This window comes from Mustelus asterias, chromosome 12 (assembly GCF_964213995.1).
Source record: "Mustelus asterias chromosome 12, sMusAst1.hap1.1, whole genome shotgun sequence".
In the NCBI taxonomy this organism is placed as follows: domain Eukaryota; kingdom Metazoa; phylum Chordata; class Chondrichthyes; order Carcharhiniformes; family Triakidae; genus Mustelus; species Mustelus asterias.
Genome location: NC_135812.1, coordinates 33,253,744 through 33,273,081, shown reverse-complemented (window position 1 = coordinate 33,273,081; position 19,338 = coordinate 33,253,744). Strand labels below are relative to the sequence as shown.

Here is a 19,338-nt window from a genome sequence, read left to right as displayed (position 1 = left end):
TCAAATATGTTGCATTAATCTTATTTAGTATTCCTGTTACTTCTTCAAAGAATTCAATGAAATTGTCAAGCTTAACCTTTCCTTCTGAAATCTTTCCAATGGTTCCAGTTTCTATATATTGTTCTATTACATCTTTGATTAAGAGGTAGAATCCCTACAGCACAGAAGGAGGCTATTTGACCCATCAAGCCTGCACCGACAACAGTCCCACCCAGGCCCTATCCCCGTAACCCCATGTATTTATCCTGCTAACCTCACTGACACTAAGGGACAATTTACCATGGCCAATCAACCTAACCTGGAGAAGAGAATTCCCAATAATCCCAGTGGCCCTTCACAGGGCGGCACAGTGGTTAACACTGCTTCCTCACAGCATCAGGGACCCTGTTCGATTTCGGCCTTGGGTGACTGTCTGTGTGGAGTTTGCACATTCTCCCCGTGTCTGTGTGGGTTTTCTCCAGGTGTTCTGGTTTCCTCCCACAGTCCAAAAATGTGCGGGTTAGGTCAATTGGCCATGTTAAATTACTCCTTAGTATCAGAGGGACTAGCAGGGTAAATACGTGGGTTACGGGGATAGAGCTTGAGTGGGATTGTTGTCAATGCAGGCTCAATGGGCTGAATGGCCTCCTTCTGCACTGTAGAGATTCTATGAACCTGCACCTCTTTGGAATGTGGGAAGAAACTGGAGCACCCGAAGGAAACCCACACAGACATGGGGAGAATGTGCAAACTCCACACAGACAGTGACCCGAGGCCAGAATTGAACCCTGGTCCCTGGTGATTGTCGAGCGGTGTTCATTCATCCGTTGTCGCAGCGTCTGCATAGTTTCCCCAATGTACCATGCCTCGGGACATCCTTTCTTGCAGCGTCCTCCTCAGAAGACAAACACGGGACACAGTGGACAGAGTACCCTTCGTTGTCCAGTACTTCCCCGGAGCGGAGAAGCTACGGCATCTCCTCCGGAGCCTTCAACATGTCATTGATGAAGACGAACATCTCGCCAAGGCCATCCCCACACCCCCACTTCTTGCCTTCAAACAACCGCACAACCTCAAACAGACCATTGTCCGCAGCAAACTACCCAGCCTTCAGGAGAACAGTGACCAAGACACCACACAACCCTGCCACAGCAACCTCTGCAAGACGTGCCGGATCATCGACACAGATGCCATCATCTCACGTGAGAACACCATCCACCAGGTACACGGTACATACTCTTGCAACTCGGCCAACGTTGTCTACCTGATACGCTGCAAGAAAGGATGTCCCGAGGCATGGTACATTGGGGAAACTATGCAGACGCTGCGACAACGGATGAATGAACACCGCTCGACAATCACCAGGCAAGACTGTTCTCTTCCTGTTGGGGAGCACTTCAGCGGTCACGGGCATTCGGCCTCTGATATTCGGGTAAGCGTTCTCCAAGGCGGCCTTCGCGACACACGACAGCGCAGAGTCGCTGAGCAGAAACTGATAGCCAGGTTCCGCACACACAAGGACGGCCTCAACCGGGATATTGGGTTTATGTCACACTATTTCACATAAATATTTCTGCTTTTTTCCTCCTGAGTCTTTATCATGCGATCCTAGAATCAGAATTTATGTCACACTATTTGTAACTCCCACAGTTGCGTGGACCTGCAGAGTTTCACTGGCTGTCTTGTCTGGAGACAATACACATCTTTTTAGCCTGTCTTGATGCTCTCTCCACTCCCATTGTTTTGTTTCTTAAAGACTGGATTAGTTGTAAGTATTCGCATTCCAACCATTATTCATGTAAATTGAGTCTGTGTCTTATAAGTTCTGTTTGTGAACAGAATTCCCACTCACCTGAAGAAGGGGCTCAGAGCCTCGAAAGCTTGTGTGGCTTTTGCTACCAAATAAACCTGTTGGACTTTAACCTGGTGTTGTTAAACTTCTTGCTGTGAGACAGCAGTGCTAACCACTGTGCCAATGATACAACACGGAAGGAGGCCATTCAGTCCAACATACCTGTTGCTTTGAAGGAGCTATCCAAAACCGCAGTCCCTCGTTTGTTCCTGCAGCTCTGCAATTGTTTTCTCTTCAAGACTTTATCCAATTCCCTTTTGAAAGTTACCACTGAATCTGCATCCACCACTGTATCCGGCAGTGTAGTCCCAGATCACACAATAACTCAGCTGAACTGGCTAGTTAAGTTTCAGAGGGACAGTGTGGATTTTTCCTCTAATTGGGGAACTTAGAGAACAAAGAGGCACGGAATCTAGAACCAGGAGGCAGAGTTTAAACATCAGGCATCTCCCACGTAAGACGGAAATGAGGAGGAATTTCTCCTCTCAGTGGGTCGCTGGGATTCTTGGGAATTCTCTTCCCCAGAGAGCAGTGGACACTCAATCATCAAATATATTCGCGGCTGAGTTTTCGGTTGTCAAGCAGGAAGGTGGAGTTAAGGCCACAATGTAATCAACCGTGACCTTATTGAATAGTGGTACACCTTGATGGACCGAATGGCCTACTCCTACTTCTATTTCTCATGACCTTATCTGACATCTTCTTGACGTCTATCACTCTAAACCCCTCCCACCCCCTCTCCCACCCTTCACAGTTCATTCGCCCTTCATTTTTATACTATATTTGCAACATGATACATTCACTGGACAGTCACATAAATGCAGCGTTGTGTTGGTCTGGTTATCACAATGCATTCTACAAACCTCCTCAATGCATTCGGTTCCTAAACATACAGTGGCACAGTGGTTAGCACTGCTGCCTCAGAGCGCAGGGACCTGGGTTTGATTCCTGGCTTGGGTCACTATCTGTGTGCACATTCTCCCCATGTCTGCATAGGTTTCCTCTGGCTGCTCCAGTTTCCTCCCACAGTCTGAAAGATGTTCTGGTTAGATGCATTGGCCATGCTAAATTCTCCCTCAGTGTACCCGAACAGGCGCCTGAGTGTGGCGACTAGGGGATTTTCACAGCAACTTCATTACAGTGTTAAAGTAAGCCTACCTGTGACACTAGTAAATAAACTTAAACTTTAAACTTAATCCGGCCAACATCGGGGATTCTTTCCACTTTCTAGGGGGCAGTAGCACAAGCACCTTTTTTTATAAACAGAACACATTTTGTGGGGTGGGGTCCACAAATGGTGACAGGAGGAACGCGTAACATTGCCCTTTTAATTAACCACTAAATCCCATGTCCCTGGGGCTGGCAGTGGATGTCGATTGGTTTCAAGTGCTGATGAGTCTGGTCTGATTAAAGCTACGCCGCAGCTTGTGATTTATACTGGGAGCTTTCAGACTGAAGTAGCCTGTCGTGTTGCCACTTTAAGCATTTCATCGGTCTGGGAAGAAACCTCACGCGATCTCTGTACTGTATGAAACTCAGAACAGATCGCTAAGTCTCTGCCCTGCGGCCACATTGACAGAAGCGGCTTGTGGCTGTTTGAATGGTACGGTGTGAAATTGAGCTGCCTGTTTGTGCTGGGAGTCTGCACAGTGCTGGAGGTGAGTGGAACACAGGCTGGATATTCAGCCACATTGCCCTCTCCGCTACTTACTGAGGCTTCTTTCCCCGCCCCCCATCCACATCCGTCTATTCTTGGGGACCCAGGAGAAGGAGGCGTCGAGAAGCCGGCAATCTTAACTTGCCGACGTGCTTATGGCAAATAATTTTTCAGCAGTGGCTTGTACATTCACATCGAAACCGAGATTGCATGGGCACCAGGAGAGAAAGTTGTGTCGTGAGTCTACTGTGAAGGCCTGAATTGACTTGCAAGAGTTTTCCCCCTGCCCTCCCTACCCCAGGGCACTGAGAGTGGTGGTGGGGAGCTGTTACAGAGTTCACTTCGGCAGCCACTGTTGCTGTGGGAACATGCACCCTTTCAGCACAAGCATGTTGTGGGTTGTGTTGGTGAAGGCTCCAGTCAGCTGGCTGACCAGGACTGCAGGGAGACTAACAGAGATGCAAGTGCCAAGCACAGAACACTTTTATCAGACCCATCACAGAAGATCAGGATGCCATCAGTAGGGAGGAACATGCATGGAGGGAGGAATTAGAAATAACTTTTCCAGAGAGTTACTGGTATGTGGTGCTTGATCCTGTGTGGTTACAGCATTGATGTGGAGATGCGGGCGTTGGACTGGGGTAAACACAGTAAGAAGTCTAACAACACCCAGGTTAAAGTCCAACAGGTTTGTTTGGTAGCAAAAGCCACTCAAAAAGTTACTCACAAAAGCCACTTGGCTTTTGCTACCAAATAAACCTGTTGGACTTTAACCTGGTGTTGTGAGACTTCTTACTGTGGTTACAGCATTCACAGAGTCAACCAGACATTTCGGGGAGGGGTGGTGAAATAAGGAAAGCAGGAAAATGGGACCATTTTAAATCACACCCCCTGTAGTTTGGCAGGGACTGATCCATTTTGTTACAACTTCAAAAATCCTTTGCTAATGACAGGGCATCAATGTCTTTGGAAGACCTTAATCCTTGTGCATTAACAAATTCTATGAACAAGATAAAGAACAAAGAACAGTACAGCACAGGAAACGGGCCCTTCGGCCCTCCAAGCCTGTGCCACTCCTTGGTCCAACTAGACCAATCGTTTGTATCCCTCCATTCCCAGGCTGCTCATGTGACTATCCAGGTAAGTCTTAAACGATGTCAGCGTGCCTGCCTCCACCACCCTACTTGTCAGCGCATTCCAGGCCCCCACCACCCTCTGTGTAAAAAACATCCCTCTGATATCTGAGTTATACTTCGCCCCTCTCACCTTGAGCCCGTGACCCCTCGTGATCGTCACCTCCAACCTGGGAAAAAGCTTCCCACTGTTCACCCTATCTATACCCTTCATAATCTTGTACACCTCTATTAGATCTCCCCTCATTCTCCATCTTTCCAGGGAGAACAACCCCAGTTTACCCAATCTCTCCTCATAGCTAAGACCCTCCATATCAGGCAACATCCTGGTAAACCTTCTCTGCACTCTCTCTAACGCCTCCATGTCCTTCTGGTAGTGCGGCGACCAGAACTGGACGCAGTACTCCAAATGTGGCCTAACCCGCGTTCTATACAGCTGCATCATCAGACTCCAGCTTTTATACTCTATACCCCGTCCTATAAAGGCAAGCATACCATATGCCTTCTTCACCACCTTCTCCACCTGTGTTGCCACCTTCAAGGATTTGTGGACTTGCACACCTAGGTCCCTCTGTGTTTCTATACTCCTGATGACTCTGCCATTTATTGTATAACTCCTCCCTACATTATTTCTTCCAAAATGCATCACTTCGCATTTATCCGGATTAAACTCCATCTGCCACCTCTCCGCCCAATTTTCCAGCCTATCTATATCCTGCTGTATTGTCCGACAATGCTCTTCGCTATCCGCAAGTCCAGCCATCTTTGTGTCATCCGCAAACTTGCTGATTACACCAGTTACACCTTCTTCCAAATCATTTATATATATCACAAATAGCAGAGGCCCCAGTACAGAGCCCTGCAGAACACCACTGGTCACAGACCTCCAGCCGGAAAAAGACCCTTCGACCACTACCCTCTGTCTCCTATGGCCAAGCCAGTTCTCCACCCATCTAGCCAGTTCTCCACCCATCTAGCCACTTCTCCTTGTATCCCATGAGTCTTAACCTTCTTAACCAACCTGCCATGTGGGACTTTGTCAAATGCCTTACTGAAATCCATATAGACGACATCCACGGCCCTTCCTTCGTCAACTGTTTTTGTCACTTCCTCAAAAAACTCCACCAAATTTGTAAGGCACGACCTCCCTCTTACAAAACCATGCTGTCTGTCACTAATGAGATTGTTCCGTTCTAAATGCACATACATCCTGTCTCTAAGAATCCTCTCCAACAACTTCCCTACCACGGACGTCAAGCTCACCGGCCTATAATTTCCTGGGTTATCCCTGCTACCCTTCTTAAACAACGAGACCACATTCGCTATCCTCCAATCCTCAGGGACCTCACCCGTGTCCAAAGAAGCGACAAAGATTTCCGTCAGAGGCCCAGCAATTTCATCTCTCGTCTCCCTGAGCAGTCGAGGATAGATGCCATCAGGCCCTGGGGCTTTGTCAGTTTTAATGTTCCCTAAAAAACCTAACACTTCCTCTCTTGTAATGGAGATTTTCTCTAACGGGTCAACACCTCCCTCCGAGACACTCCCGGTTAACACGCCCCTCTCCTTCGTGAATACCGATGCAAAGTATTCATTTAGGATCTCCCCTATTCCCTTGGGTTCTAAGCATAATTCCCCTCCTTTGTCCCTGAGAGGTCCGATTTTCTCCCTGACAACTCTTTTGTTCCTAACGTATGAATAGAATGCCTTAGGATTTTCCTTAATCCTGCCTGCCAAGAACATTTCGTGACCTCTTTTTGCCCTTCTAACTCCCCGTTTGAGTTCTTTCCTACTCTCTCTGTATTCCTCCAAAGCTCCATCTGTTTTCAGTTGCCTAGACTTAACGTACACCCTTTTCATTTTAATCAGATGCTCAATTTCCCTGGTTATCCACGGCTCTCGAATCCTATCTTTCCTTTTTACAGGCACATGCCTATCCTGCAGCCTTATCAATAGTTCCTTAACAGACTCCCACATGCAGACGCGGACTTACCCTCGAACATCCTCTCCCAATCAACATCCACCAATTCCTGCCTAATCCGGCTATAGTTAGCCTTCCCCCAATTTAGCACCCTGCCCATAGGACAGCACTCATCCTTGTCCATTACTATCCTAAAGTTAATAGAGTTGTGGTCACTATTTGCCACATGTTCCCCTACTGAAACTTTGACGACCTGACCGGGCTCATTTCCCAGAACTAGTTGTGAGATTATTGTCAATCTCCCAAAATGTGGCTTCTACTCTAGACAAAACTAGGATTTGAACATTTCCTCGGATCATTAGCCCAGTAATCTAATCACAATGCTGCCATAGCCTGGTACTTGCCTTTTTTCTCCACGTTACCACTTAGCTAAAAGTAAAGTTTATTTATTAGTCACAAGTAGGCTTACATTCACACTGCAATGAAGTTATTGTGAAAATCCCCCAGTTTCATCCTGGACCATTTTTTGGTTCAGGTGATGAAACCACAGACTTCTGGCTCTGCCATTCTGTGCTGTGACTATATCCTCGATTTCTTGTAGCAAAAGACACCTGTTTCCAACATGGGTAGGCACAGACCAACATCTGACAAGAAGCATCTTATCTATGAAGTGGCCTGTTGATGGGTCAAATGGATCTCATCTGATGCACCATCTGAGATGGATAAAGGCCTATTTAGACAGATTAGACTATTTGGTAGAAGTGCAAAGTCATGGGATTGGATGGAAGCAAAAATCTGAATGATCCATGAATTGCAATGTGCCTGTGGGTTTGATGAGCAGGTTGTTGAAATGGTTAGTTCCGTATTATAAGTAAGTGTGGTACTACATTTGACCAGTTTCTACCCATTTTGACTATGTATTCAACCATGTGAGCAGAGACAATCTATTAAGCTGCTGGAGAAAATTGGCTGCCCACCAAAGCTGCTTAATGTGATTTCTTTCCATGACAACCATGATAGGTAAGGTCAGCTATGACAGAGAAACACTGGAACCCTTTGAGATTCGCAGTGAGGTCAAACAGGGTTGTGTTCTGTCACTGACCCTGATTATTTGGGTTATTCTCCCCTTTGCTGCTGCCCTATGCTTCCAGGTCTTCCACAGAGGATATGTACTTACATACCCCAACTGATAGAAAGCTATTCAACCTTGCCTGCCTGAGATCCAAGACAAAGGTCCTCATCAGAGTTTGCTCTGTGCTGATGATGCCACACTAGCATTCCATACTGCGGAACACAGTCAGCAGCAAATGGACAATTTCTCTTATTCCTGTAAAGAGGTTGATTTGACCATCAGCATCGGGAAGACAAATGTCATGATCCAACAGGAGGTTGTTAGAACTTCAAAAATCCTTTGCTAATGACAGGGCATCAATGTCTTTGGAAACCCTCAATCTTTGTGCATTAACAAATTCTGTGAACAAGATAATTGTGAGATTATTGTCAATCTCCCAAAATGTGGCTTCTACTCTAGACAAAACTGCCATATTGGGATTTAATCAGGTCCACCTCATTGATAACGTGCCACTGGAAGTTGGTTTTTTTTCCCGCACCTAGTGGTGCATAAGGCAGATATATGTCTGTTTCTATAGCTAGTTTTTCATGGAACAGGTCATCGCTAGTCTGTCACCAGAGGCCTTAGCTTGGAGAGCACTGCATCAAGCATGGCTGACCAGGAGCTTCTCCCGCGCTCACTGCCTGTTATTGGCGCATGTTGAAACTTATTTTGCAGGCTGACGGTCACCCTTTTTGGCCACATTATGAGTGCACCTTCCTTGTCCGTGAAGTTCTGGGGTGGGACTCCGACCGGGAGCTTCTGGCTCGGCGGGAGGAAGGCTAGCCAGCGTGCCGTGCAGCCTCCTCGATGGAGGTTGTTGATAACTTTGTGTATCTACACTCCACAATCACCAGCAATCTGTCACATGATGCTGAAATCAGCATGCACGTTACAGCTGTTATGTCCAAGCTAAATAAGAGAGTGTGGACCAACAGCAATCTGACTGAGAACACCAAACTAAGTTGAACAAGCCTGAATCTTCAGTTTGTTGCTTGAGTGGTGAGACCTGCAGAATATATATTAGGCAGGAGAAAAGGCTGAACAGTTTGTCTTGGGTATATCCTGGGCATCACTTGGCAGGACAAGGTCAGAGGTCGTGGAATTTGCCAATTCAATCAGCATACACTCATTGCTAAACCAATGACATCTGTGTTGGCTCAACCATGTGCATCAGATGGATGATGGCTGTATGTCCAAAGATCATCTTTATGATGAACTGGCCACTGGGTCATGACCTTTTCAGGCATCTATACCTCGTGGACACCTTCAGGCGAGATATGAAGATGGTGGGCATTGATGCTGACAACTGGGGAAACGGTTGCTGACAGCCGTGACCTCTGGAGCTCAGCTTAGAAGAGGGCCCAGAGAATCGTGCAGCAGAAACTGGCTTGCTAGAGTGGGTGCCTGAGCCACACCAGGTGATGCTTAAGGCAGTGATGATCACTGAGCTGCATGTCATAATCTTATAAGACAGAAAAATGTAATGAGTACCCTTTTTGAGCAATATTTCCTATCTGCCCCATTAGATTTGAATCCTGATTCTCCACGTTGTAATTACCGAATAATTTTTAATTACATTATGCATCATAATGACACAACTTTGACTACGCTCACCTGGTAATAAAGTAAATGTTGTTTTCAACTACAGGGCTTATAGAAAGAGAGCCTCCCTGGACCTCCCCTCCACTCTATCTTGCTTTTCTCCTTTGAGACACTCCTTAAAACCCACATCTTTGACAAAATCTGTGGCTTGGTGTCATACTAGGTTTTATAATGCTCCTGTGAAGCCTTGGGCTATATTTATCTGGAATGCAATATTCTGTTTTGATCGCTGCATCACAGCAAATATGTAGTTTTATTCAAGGAAGATTAGAGGAGAGTTAGAGTAAAATTAAAAAGTTATGAGCCAAGAGTTGTATACACACTGAGCCATTAATTTCTGGACAAGACTAGGATGAGGAAGAACTAGACAGAAATCTTTTGGAAAGTTCTTCAGCTGAGTTCCCGATTCAAGGAAATGGGATCACCGATTAGTTAATCCCCTGACTTGATTTGAGCCTGTGTGATACTTGAAGCAAGCATCCATAAAAACTTTCTGCTGCCATGACCTCTACCAGCTAGAAGGACTAGTGCAGAAGAATGGCAACATTGCTACCTGCAAGTTCCCCTCCAAGATGCACACTCTTCTGCTTTTGGAACAAGATCACTGGGTCAGAAAACAGGAATTCCCTTTCTATCAGCGCTGTAGGTGTACCTACACCAGATGGACTGCAGTGGTTCAATAAGGCAGCTCAGCACCATCTTCTGAAGGGTTGTTAGGGATAGGGAACAAGTGCTGGCCTTGCCAACAATGCTCGCGTCTCATGAAAGAGACAAATAATCCCATCATGATGTCTCTGGAAAAGTTGGTCATAGCTGTGGTACTAAGGAGCGAAGATAGCAATTACAAATTATTAGTAGGCTAAGAACTGAAATTAGAAATGAACAGAGAGGAGGAATGTACCACAATCTGACCCAAGGGAGGTCCGATTTTATTTTGAAGGTTTACATTTTTTTTATATGTGGGAAGTTGTACATTTTGTGTATGTGGGGCGCCTTTGGTCTAGTCGACTTTTGATCTATGGTCTCGTCCAACTTTCTCTGTGCAGGAAGCTATAGGATTGTAATTTTACATTTTTGTTTGGAGTTCGACAGGAATTTGCGAAGCAATATGACTACACTTGCTGAAACAAAGGCAGTGCTTCACAGTGCTGATGCAGTGTGTTTCGATGTAGACAGCACGGTGATAAAAGAAGAAGGAATTGATGAACTAGCCAAGTTCTGTGGAGTTGGTGATGCTGTGGCCGAAATGTAAGTATTTATGGCCTTTGTTTTTAACAATGGGAAGTCCATTGTAGCACCATCAGTCAACAGTCCTTGCCTAGTTTGAGCAATATTTCATTTTCATCCCTTTAATTTAGATCCTCATTCTCCAAGTTATGGTTGACCGGCAACCTGAGAATACTTTATAATTATGTTGTAAATCATAATGATGTCTTTGATGAGTATGCTCATCTGCTAATAAAGTAGGATGCAGTTGTTCTCGTACAGACTTTGCAGTGAAAAAGCCAGCCTATATACCATGTGTATGTATCAAAATGTCAGTGTAGAATTTGGGTATTTTGAACAAAAAAAATCAAGTGCTTTTGACACTTAATGGACTGATTTGGCTGGCTACCTGCTTATGTGATGGTGAGAACCTTGGAAAGAGAGTGGCCATTCAGTCCATCATAGCTGTACAGACACCCTGAAGGAACTATTCAATCCGTCCTAATCCCTGCTCTTTCCCCAAAGGGTTGCTTTTTGTTTTCATTTGCAAATATTTATCCAATTCTTTTTGGAAATTGTTATTGAAGGAACTTCCTTTTCAGGTACTGTATTCCAGATCCTAACAATTAGCTACATTAAAAATAAAATCTCCTCTGCCTCTGTTTTTTTGCCAATTATCTAAGATCTGTGTCCTCCGGTTATTGACCCCTTTCTCTCCCCCACCCCCCCCCCCTTACAGTGAAAATAGTTTCTAATTGTGATTATGTCCGTTGCATTCACTCCAGTGAAATATCTGTACATCCTCTCCAAGGCCTTGATGTTCTCCATTTTAAAATGTGATGTCCAGAATTGAGCTTGATCCTGCAGCTGAGGCCTAACCACTGTTTATTTGTATCCTTAAGCTTCTCTTGTCCAGCTATGTTCAATAATTTTTGTATCTGTGGATCAGTAGGTTATTCTCTTAAAACCAGTCAGATTACGTTGCCTCCCCTTATTCCTCCTGAGCAGAAGCAACAAATTTAGAATTTTTGGCTGTATACACTTATAAATACCTGTAGCTTGTCTCCATGACATCTGCTGGATTCCATCATTGTTGAGGATGGCGATGCTCATGGAGTCTCCTCCACAGTGTAATTTTCTGCATTTCATCACTGGATATGGCCATTCAGCCCATCGAACCTGCACCGACAGCAATCCCAACCAGGCCCTATCCCCATAACCCCACATATTTACCCTGCTAATCCCCCTGACACTAAGGGGCAATTTAGCATGGCCAATTCACCTAACCCACACATCTTTGGAGTGTGGGGGGAAACTGGAGCACCCAGAGGAAACCCAAGCAGACACTGGGAGAACGTGCAGACTCCACACCTCAGTTGAAAGTGTGCTAGGCACCACTACTGGTGTGCCATTTTACAGCCTGTCATCCTGGGTTTGGCCTCTCAACTTGATTGTGATTGAACAATGGGAGAAATTAAGACTATGAAGTTACAGAATGTGACCATATTCAATTCTGATGGTCCACAGTGCCCTGTGAATGCCTAGTGAGGTTGCTGGTTCTATCCTGTTTGTCCAGCTGAGCACAATACCGCAGAGGATATCTTCTTTTGTCGAAGCACGTTGTCACATTCAGTGACTCTCTCCAATCAACTATTTTTGATCTTTATTACAGGACTCGAAATGCAATGGGAGGGGCAGTCCCATTTAAGAAGGCTTTAACGGAACGACTAGCTATAATACGACCTTCACGTGAGCAAGTGAACAAATTAATAACTGATCATCCCCCTTATTTAACAGAGGACATTAAGTAAGTCATTGAACACTGTCTAAATTTTTTAAGTGTGATTCTGGTGGGAAGAGTTACCATAGAAGCAGTAATTGCAACGAGAAGGAAGAAGTTACTTGCATTTATATAGTAAAATTTAAAGAAGCTGAGAAGAACTTTTTATTTCTTGTTTTCTGATGTCAATGCTGTATAGAAATCTTCAGCTGAACTGATCCTCAGCTTTTTTATGTGGGTGCCTGGAATGCAGAGTGGCCTCAGCATCTCTGCTTACTAATAAACTGATTAGAAAATTGGACCTTATTTTTTTTAACTTATTATTTTTTATTTTCTCTCAGCATACAGATAGAAAAGATTTAAAAAGTTAGAATTGTACATCACATTAACCATCTGCTGTTAGAATCCCTTCCGTACTGAAAGAGGCCAATCAGCCCATCAAGTCTGCACCAACTTTCGCTGACAAGTACCTTATCCAGCCCCCCCCCCCCCCCCCCCCCCCCGCCCCCCCATCCTATCCCTGTTACCCCCACATTCTTCTTACTCTGTTTACCCCAGTCCAATGCCGGCATCTCCACATCATCCCACACATTTACCATGGCTAATTCATCTAACCTACACAACTTGGGACACTATATGGGGCAACTTAGCCAAGGCACCTAACCAGCATATCTTGGGACTGTAGGAGGAAACCGGAGAACTCGGAGGAAACCCACGCAGACATTGGGAGAACATGCAAACTCCACACAGACAGTGACCCAAGGCTAGAATTGAACCCAGGTCTCTGCTTAGCAAATGCTCTTTTAAAATATTTAGAGAATGAAATTAAGATACACAGGATATTGAGTTGCAAGTTGAAATATGAACAATTTAAAAAAAAACTAAAGGCTAGTAATTATTTTTAAAATCTTATCATTAGCATAATTGGGACACAACAACATTTTGTGAATCTAATATTTTTTGCAAGGTCAGATTGGTTCTTCAGAAATAGTTCTTACTCTGATTGCCATTTAAGAATCCAGTTCCGCCACATTGAAAAAGGCTTAATTTTTCATAGTGCCTTTAATAGAGATGCTTCTAATAGCGGTACGAGTATGGAGCAAGGGAAATTCTCCCCTAACTCTCCCTCAATTTGCTCCTTACTGACTATGACAGGGCAGGTGAGGGGGTCTGCAGCTCACTCTGTCATACAGCAGTGAAACATAGACCACAACTTCAGGATTTCCATATTAGTTTGCATTTGTGCTAAATCCTGAAGTTGCGATCAGTGTCAGAGGGTCGTAATGACGAAGGCTGATGTGATGAAAATATTTTTGAAAGTTGAGTCCTTGTTATTAAATAATTTTGTTTGGTTTTGAAAGCACAACTGTTTCTTTAAACTTTTATTGAAACAGGAACCTGGTTGATCATCTCCAACAGCACGGAGTGCAAATCTTCCTGATATCGGGTGGATTCAGGTGCATAGTGGAACATGTAGCAGAAAAGATAAATGTTCCCTTATCCAATGTGTATGCAAACAAGCTGAAGTTTTACTTCAATGGTAAGGATCACTGATGGGAATTAACTGTTTCCAGACCAGAAACTTCTGTTTAGTAAAATTCAAAGGAGAAAGAAATGAACTGCTGACCAGCGGTAGCAGGGAGCACCGCAACAGGGGACAAAGAAAAGCAGGACTGAAAACTGGTGCAAGGATTGGATACTGACACCTCATTATCACCAATACCAATCCCTTCACTGCCGCTAATTTTTCAAACTACCTGACATCAACTGTTGGATGAGCAGACATTTCCTTCAACAAATACAAGGAAGACATTGTCTTCAGTGCCTCCTATAAACTCAGCTCTTGAGCTATCCACTCCATCCTTCTCCCTGACCACTGTCTGACGTTAAACCAGTGTTTGAAATGTGGTATTGTTTTTGTCCCTAAGATGAACATCCAACTATACATTCAAGCCATCACCAAAAACATCTACGTAATGTCGCCTGACTCTACCCCATTCAGTTTTAATTAACTGAAGGGATATGGGCTTCTCTGACTAGGCCAGCATTTCTTGCCCATTTCTAAATGGTCGTAAACTTCCTCCTTGAACTGCTGCCTTTCCTGTGGGTGTAGGTGCACACAGTAAGGAGTCTAACAACACCAGGTTAAAGTCCAACAGGTTTATTTGGTAGCACGCGCAGAGCTGTTAGGAGGGGAGTTCCAAGATTTTGACTCAGCGACAGTGTAGGAACAGCGATGTGTTTCCAAGTCAGGATAGTGAATGACTTGGAGGGGAACTTCCAATTGGTGGTGTTCCCAACTACTTGCTGCCTTTGTGATTCTAGATGGTAGTGGTCGTGGAAGATGTTGTCTAAGGAGCCTTAGTGAATTTCAACAGTGCATCTTGTAGATAGTACACGATTGCCATTGTTCATTGGTGATGGAGGGAGGGGGTGCTTGTGGATGGGGTACCAATCAAACAGGTTGCTAGGTTGCGGGGAGCTCGGCAGTTACCATTAGCAGGCAGGAGCTCTGAGAGCAGTCCAGAGAGGGTGTTCGGAGAGGAACTGATAGCTAAAGATGCTTAGTGTGAACAGATTGCCAGACTTGAGCAAATTAAAGTTGAATCATTTTCACCCGGAGCGTGATGGGCATCTGGTATTCACTGCCTGCCTAAGTTGAGGCTGAAATGCTCAACTCATTTAAAAGATATCTTGATCTGCATCTAAAGTACTATAAACCTGCAAGGCTACGGACTTGGTGTTGGAAAATGGGATTAAAATGAGCAACAAGTTTCCTTTTTCTCTTTTTTTTTTGGCTGGTGCAGACACAACGAGCTGAATAGCCTCTTTCTGCACTGTAACTTTTCTATGGTTCAAGGAAGTTACTAACTAACAAACCTGGACACTATGTTGGATGCTTAGGGCAATTCATAAAAAGATTTTTTTCAGACCTGGAACAGAATCATCCATGACTTTGTAAAAGTGTAAGAATGTATAACAGAGCTTTACTGTAGTACACTGACAAGTTGACTTGCTACTCCAGTGATTCTCAGTGGCTGCATGGATTGCCTCACAGCAAACATGTTAACTCTGTGCGCAATAGAAAGATTGCAGGCAAAAGAAGTGGGAATGAGGTAAGTGTCTCAGGATCCATGGTACCCAGCCACCAGACTCCTGAAGGATTAGAAAATGAGCAGAATCATAGAATCCCTACGGTGCAGAAGGAGGCCATTTGGCCCATCGAGCCTGCGCCAACAACAAACCCACCCAGATCCTATCCCCATTTACCCTGCTCGTCCCCTGATATTCGGGGCAATTTATCATGGCCTACCAACCTAACCTGCACATCTTTGGACTGTGGGAGGAAACCGGAGCACCCGGAGGAAATCCACGCAAACAGAGGGAGAATGTGCAAACTCCACACAGACCCAAGCTGGGAATTGAACCCAATGGTAACTAGGAGTTGCAGGGATATTTTCTTCTAACCTTGCAGAAGAAGGAAAGTAGACACTTCCAGTGCAGCCTCTGCAGAAAACCTGAAGGAATGCACTTAGCATGAAATAGTTACAACACAGGAGCCCATTTGGCCAGTAATCTGTGCAAGCTCTCTGAAAGAGCAATCCACCTATTCACTCTATGTCCCTTCCCCGTAACCTTTCATTTCCTTTTCATCACGTATTGATCAAATTTTCTTTTGAAAGCTTTAATTGCATCTGCCTTCTCCGCCCCTTGCAGCCAGTGCCGTTTGAAGCATAACCACTCGATACATAAAAAAAGGCTATTCTTCCGATCACCTTTAATGCTTCTGACAAAATTTCAAATTCAAATAGGTCGCAAACTTGTTATTTGGTTAACAGGAGCAGAATTTGACTCTTTTCCTAAATCCAATTTTATTCATTGAATTGGAGCAGGTAGTTAGGCTTTCCCTCTGGATTAGGAAGTTTAACATTTTTACTTTTCAAAGTAGGTCATTCACTTACATACATCACAAAGATTTAATTTTTATGCATGTGCACACACAATCAATGGAAGGCTGAAACTGTGGACTTTCTGGAATGGTAAACAGTCAAGAACAGATTTGGATTTAATATTGTCACGTGTATTAGTATACAGTGAAAAATATTGTTTCTTGTGCACCATGCAGACAAAGCATACTGTTCATAAGGAAAGGAGAGGGTGCATAATGTAATGTTAGTCATAGCTAGGGTGTAGAGAAAGATCAACTTAATGCGAGATAGGTCCATTCAAAAGTTTGAAGGCAGCAGGGAAGAAGCTGTTCTTGAGTCAATTCTTGAGTCAGACCTTTGTATCTTTTTCCTGACTGTAGCTAATGTGATGAGAGCCCTGAACATCTTGCCAGCGCGCACACCCATACAATTCCTCGCAGCTGCTAAGTGTGACCCATGATAAAAACTGTGTTTTTGTCTCACAACCAGGCCAACAACAACAACAAATGGTCACATGGGATGGTCCCAAGTGAAAAAGACAGCAGATATTGGGCTGCAAGTCAACGTGACCAAGTCTGTGGCTAGCTGCTTAGCTTGCATAATATGAACTATTTTACATGAAATTTATGAAGATGCATCATGAAGAACGTGACAGGGAGTGTGTCCGGGGTGCATAGGGTCCTTAATTATGCTGGCTGCTTTTCCGAGGCGGCGGGAAGTGTAGACAGTCAATGGGTGGGGATGCCGGTTTGAGTGATGGACAGGGCTTCGTTCACCACCCTTTGTAGTTTCTTGCAGTCTTGGATAGAGCAGGAGCCATACTAAGCTGTGATATAACCAGAAAGAATGCTTTCTACGATGCATCTTCATTAATTTCATGTAAAACAGTTCACATCATGCAAGTGAAGCAGCTAGCCACAGACTTGGTCATGTTGACTTGCAGCCCAACATCTGCTGTCTTCTTCACTTGGGACTATCCCATGTGACCATTTGTTGTTGTCAGCCTGGTTGTGAGCCAAAAGCAGAGTTTCAGTCATGAGTCACACCTAGCAGCTGAGAGGAATTGTGTGTGTGCTGACGAGATGTTCAAGGCTCCCATCAAATTAGGTGAGGTCAGGAAAGCTAAGGGAAGGAATATGTTTTTAGGGTTAAATGGCACAGGTTTTCATGATGTATGCAAGTTGTTTTCCTCTTTCATCCCACCTCCAAATTATGTTACTGAATAAAACTCCCTGATGGAAACGAGGTATACAAGAGTTGATCTTCTTTCATTACAGGCGATTATGCTGGTTTTGACGAATCCCAGCCAACAGCAGAATCTGGTGGGAAAGGCCGCATCATAAGTCTTCTAAAAGAAGAAAGAGGCTTTAAGAAAGTTGTTATGATTGGAGATGGAGCCACAGACTTGGAGGCTTGCCCTCCTGCAGTACGTACAGATGTAAAACTTAATTTTGTCACTTGAAAGGTGTAACCTAAACTTGTTTAATTTTAATAAATTTAATTTTAAGCTTTTCAGTCTCTTACTAGAGAATGAAAAGCTTAAAATTAAATTTAAAACTAGAGAATGAGTTCCAACACTATGTTAGATTCTGACTGCTGCTTGTATGTATCAAATAATGCTTTTATAGAAATGCCTAACGAACTGTTTTCTGGTCTTAGGATGCATTTATCGGATTTGGTGGGAACATTGTCCGTCAGCAAGTGAAAGAGAGAGCCCAGTGGTTTGTCATGAGCTTTAAAGAAATTATTGAAGAACTGAAAAAGTAATTTTTTGAATAAATTATATTTTATCAAAGCACAAGAGCAACGTGACGAGAAAATTCTCCAGTATGTTTTAATGATTTGAACTCTAATTCTTCTTTTTATCCCTTCCCAGTTGACCTCTGGCATCTACGCAGTATCTAGCTGGAAAGGAGGTGTAGCTGGGTTCAAGGTTACCATGAGCGCAGTTGCCAATGTCACAAAGATGGGTATCCAATTCTACATTCTCCGTGGGAAGACTCCCAACTTAGTACCTGGCAGTGAAATTATAGAAGTTTCCCATATGGTTGGAAGAATTGAGTTCTGCTCAGTGTTGAAGCTCAAACCCATGATTGTTATGGTGTCAAGGAAACTTTTTTATGTATTGTATTCCTCCTTTTCCATATTGCATCTCCAAACTGAGGAGTAGGCAAGGCCCCAGGCTATAGTCAATCTGATCTTAGGAGGTACACAAGAAAAAGTTTTAACTGCATTCCTTTTGACCTTTCCTATCATCCTTGGTTACCCAGTAAGCTTGGGTTTCCTTTCTCTTCCTCCATCCTCTTTTCAGTTTAGCTGTGCCAAAACAAGAGCCTACTCCATATTCCTTTACCTTTCCAGGCCTTGTTGGTTTTATGCACTGTAAAATACAAGAAGTGTTTTATCTGAAATATTTAAATATATTTAAACACAACATTGCTAAGTTGAATTTTGATAACTGCTTTTATTAATTTAACATTTTTGCTCGCGACATCTTGCGGAGTACTGTCCTTTTATTTACCCTGTGGGCCTATACTTGAACAAAGCCCTGAAAATCAGATCGAGATAAGTTATGACAAAGATTGTGATTGTCCATTATGAATTTTTATTAATCAGTTACATGCACTTGAGCAGAAATGTCCCTTTATTAGCATAGCCCAAGGAAATGGAATAAAAATTAATTTACATCCAACTATGACAGGCTGTTTTTCCTACCTTTACAGTGTACTTTGCTCAGATGGATAAGTAAACCTTGATTCTCATCATTGTTAAGAACATAAGAAATAGTGAGGCACACTCCACCAGTCATCCTGCTGAAGTGACTTTGCTGTCTTAATTTTAAGATCCTAATGTGTAGCCCATCTTAAAAACTAAATATAGTTTTCGTGCATCTTGGGTCAATTTGTGGTGGCAATCCTGCAGATGACATACGTTCCAGTTGTTACAAGTCAAGGTTGGATACTTCAAGGTGTTCTATGAAGCTTGCCTGACCTGCATCGTTTTACGTGGGATTTGGCTAGGATGAGCATGAGAGGTTTCAATTCAGGTGTGATTCAACTGACCCACGAGGAGCTCTTATCAAAAACAAAGTTTGATGAAGAATATTGATGACATGTATAGTAAGATAATTAGCAAGAACTTTTAACAATTACAAACTAGAAACACAAC

The 19,338-nt window shown here is 43.8% G+C and overlaps 1 protein-coding gene across 3 annotated transcripts; it reads left to right on the top strand.

The window, feature by feature from the left end:
- The first annotated feature begins 3,225 nt into the window (after positions 1–3,225).
- psph (phosphoserine phosphatase) lies at positions 3,226–18,860 on the top strand. 3 transcript variants are annotated; one of them, XM_078225950.1, is made up of 7 exons: positions 3,226–3,489; positions 10,348–10,503; positions 12,134–12,268; positions 13,636–13,781; positions 17,448–17,596; positions 17,830–17,933; positions 18,047–18,860. In XM_078225950.1, the coding sequence occupies exons 2-7, from the start codon at positions 10,364–10,366 to the stop codon at positions 18,048–18,050; spliced, it is 678 nt and encodes a 225-aa protein (XP_078082076.1). In that variant the 5' UTR covers positions 3,226–3,489; positions 10,348–10,363; the 3' UTR covers positions 18,051–18,860. The 3 variants fall into 3 exon arrangements, with proteins under 3 accessions (XP_078082076.1, XP_078082075.1, XP_078082077.1); XM_078225949.1 differs by having other exon boundaries at positions 3,252–3,489; positions 10,340–10,503; XM_078225951.1 differs by lacking the exon at positions 18,047–18,860 and having other exon boundaries at positions 3,266–3,489; positions 17,830–17,937.
- The last annotated feature ends 478 nt before the right edge of the window (positions 18,861–19,338 follow it).

What these genes read in the sequence shown, in the direction of transcription:
- psph (XM_078225950.1), top strand. Translation starts at nt 10,364, where the DNA reads ATGACTACACTTGCTGAAACAAAGGCAGTGCTTCACAGTGCTGATGCA. An exon ending in TATTTAACAGAGGACATTAA is followed by an intron (nt 12,269 to 13,635) that starts GTAAGTCATTGA and finishes TTATTGAAACAG; the next exon opens with GAACCTGGTTGATCATCTCC. An exon ending in TGGAGGCTTGCCCTCCTGCA is followed by an intron (nt 17,597 to 17,829) that starts GTACGTACAGAT and finishes TTCTGGTCTTAG; the next exon opens with GATGCATTTATCGGATTTGG.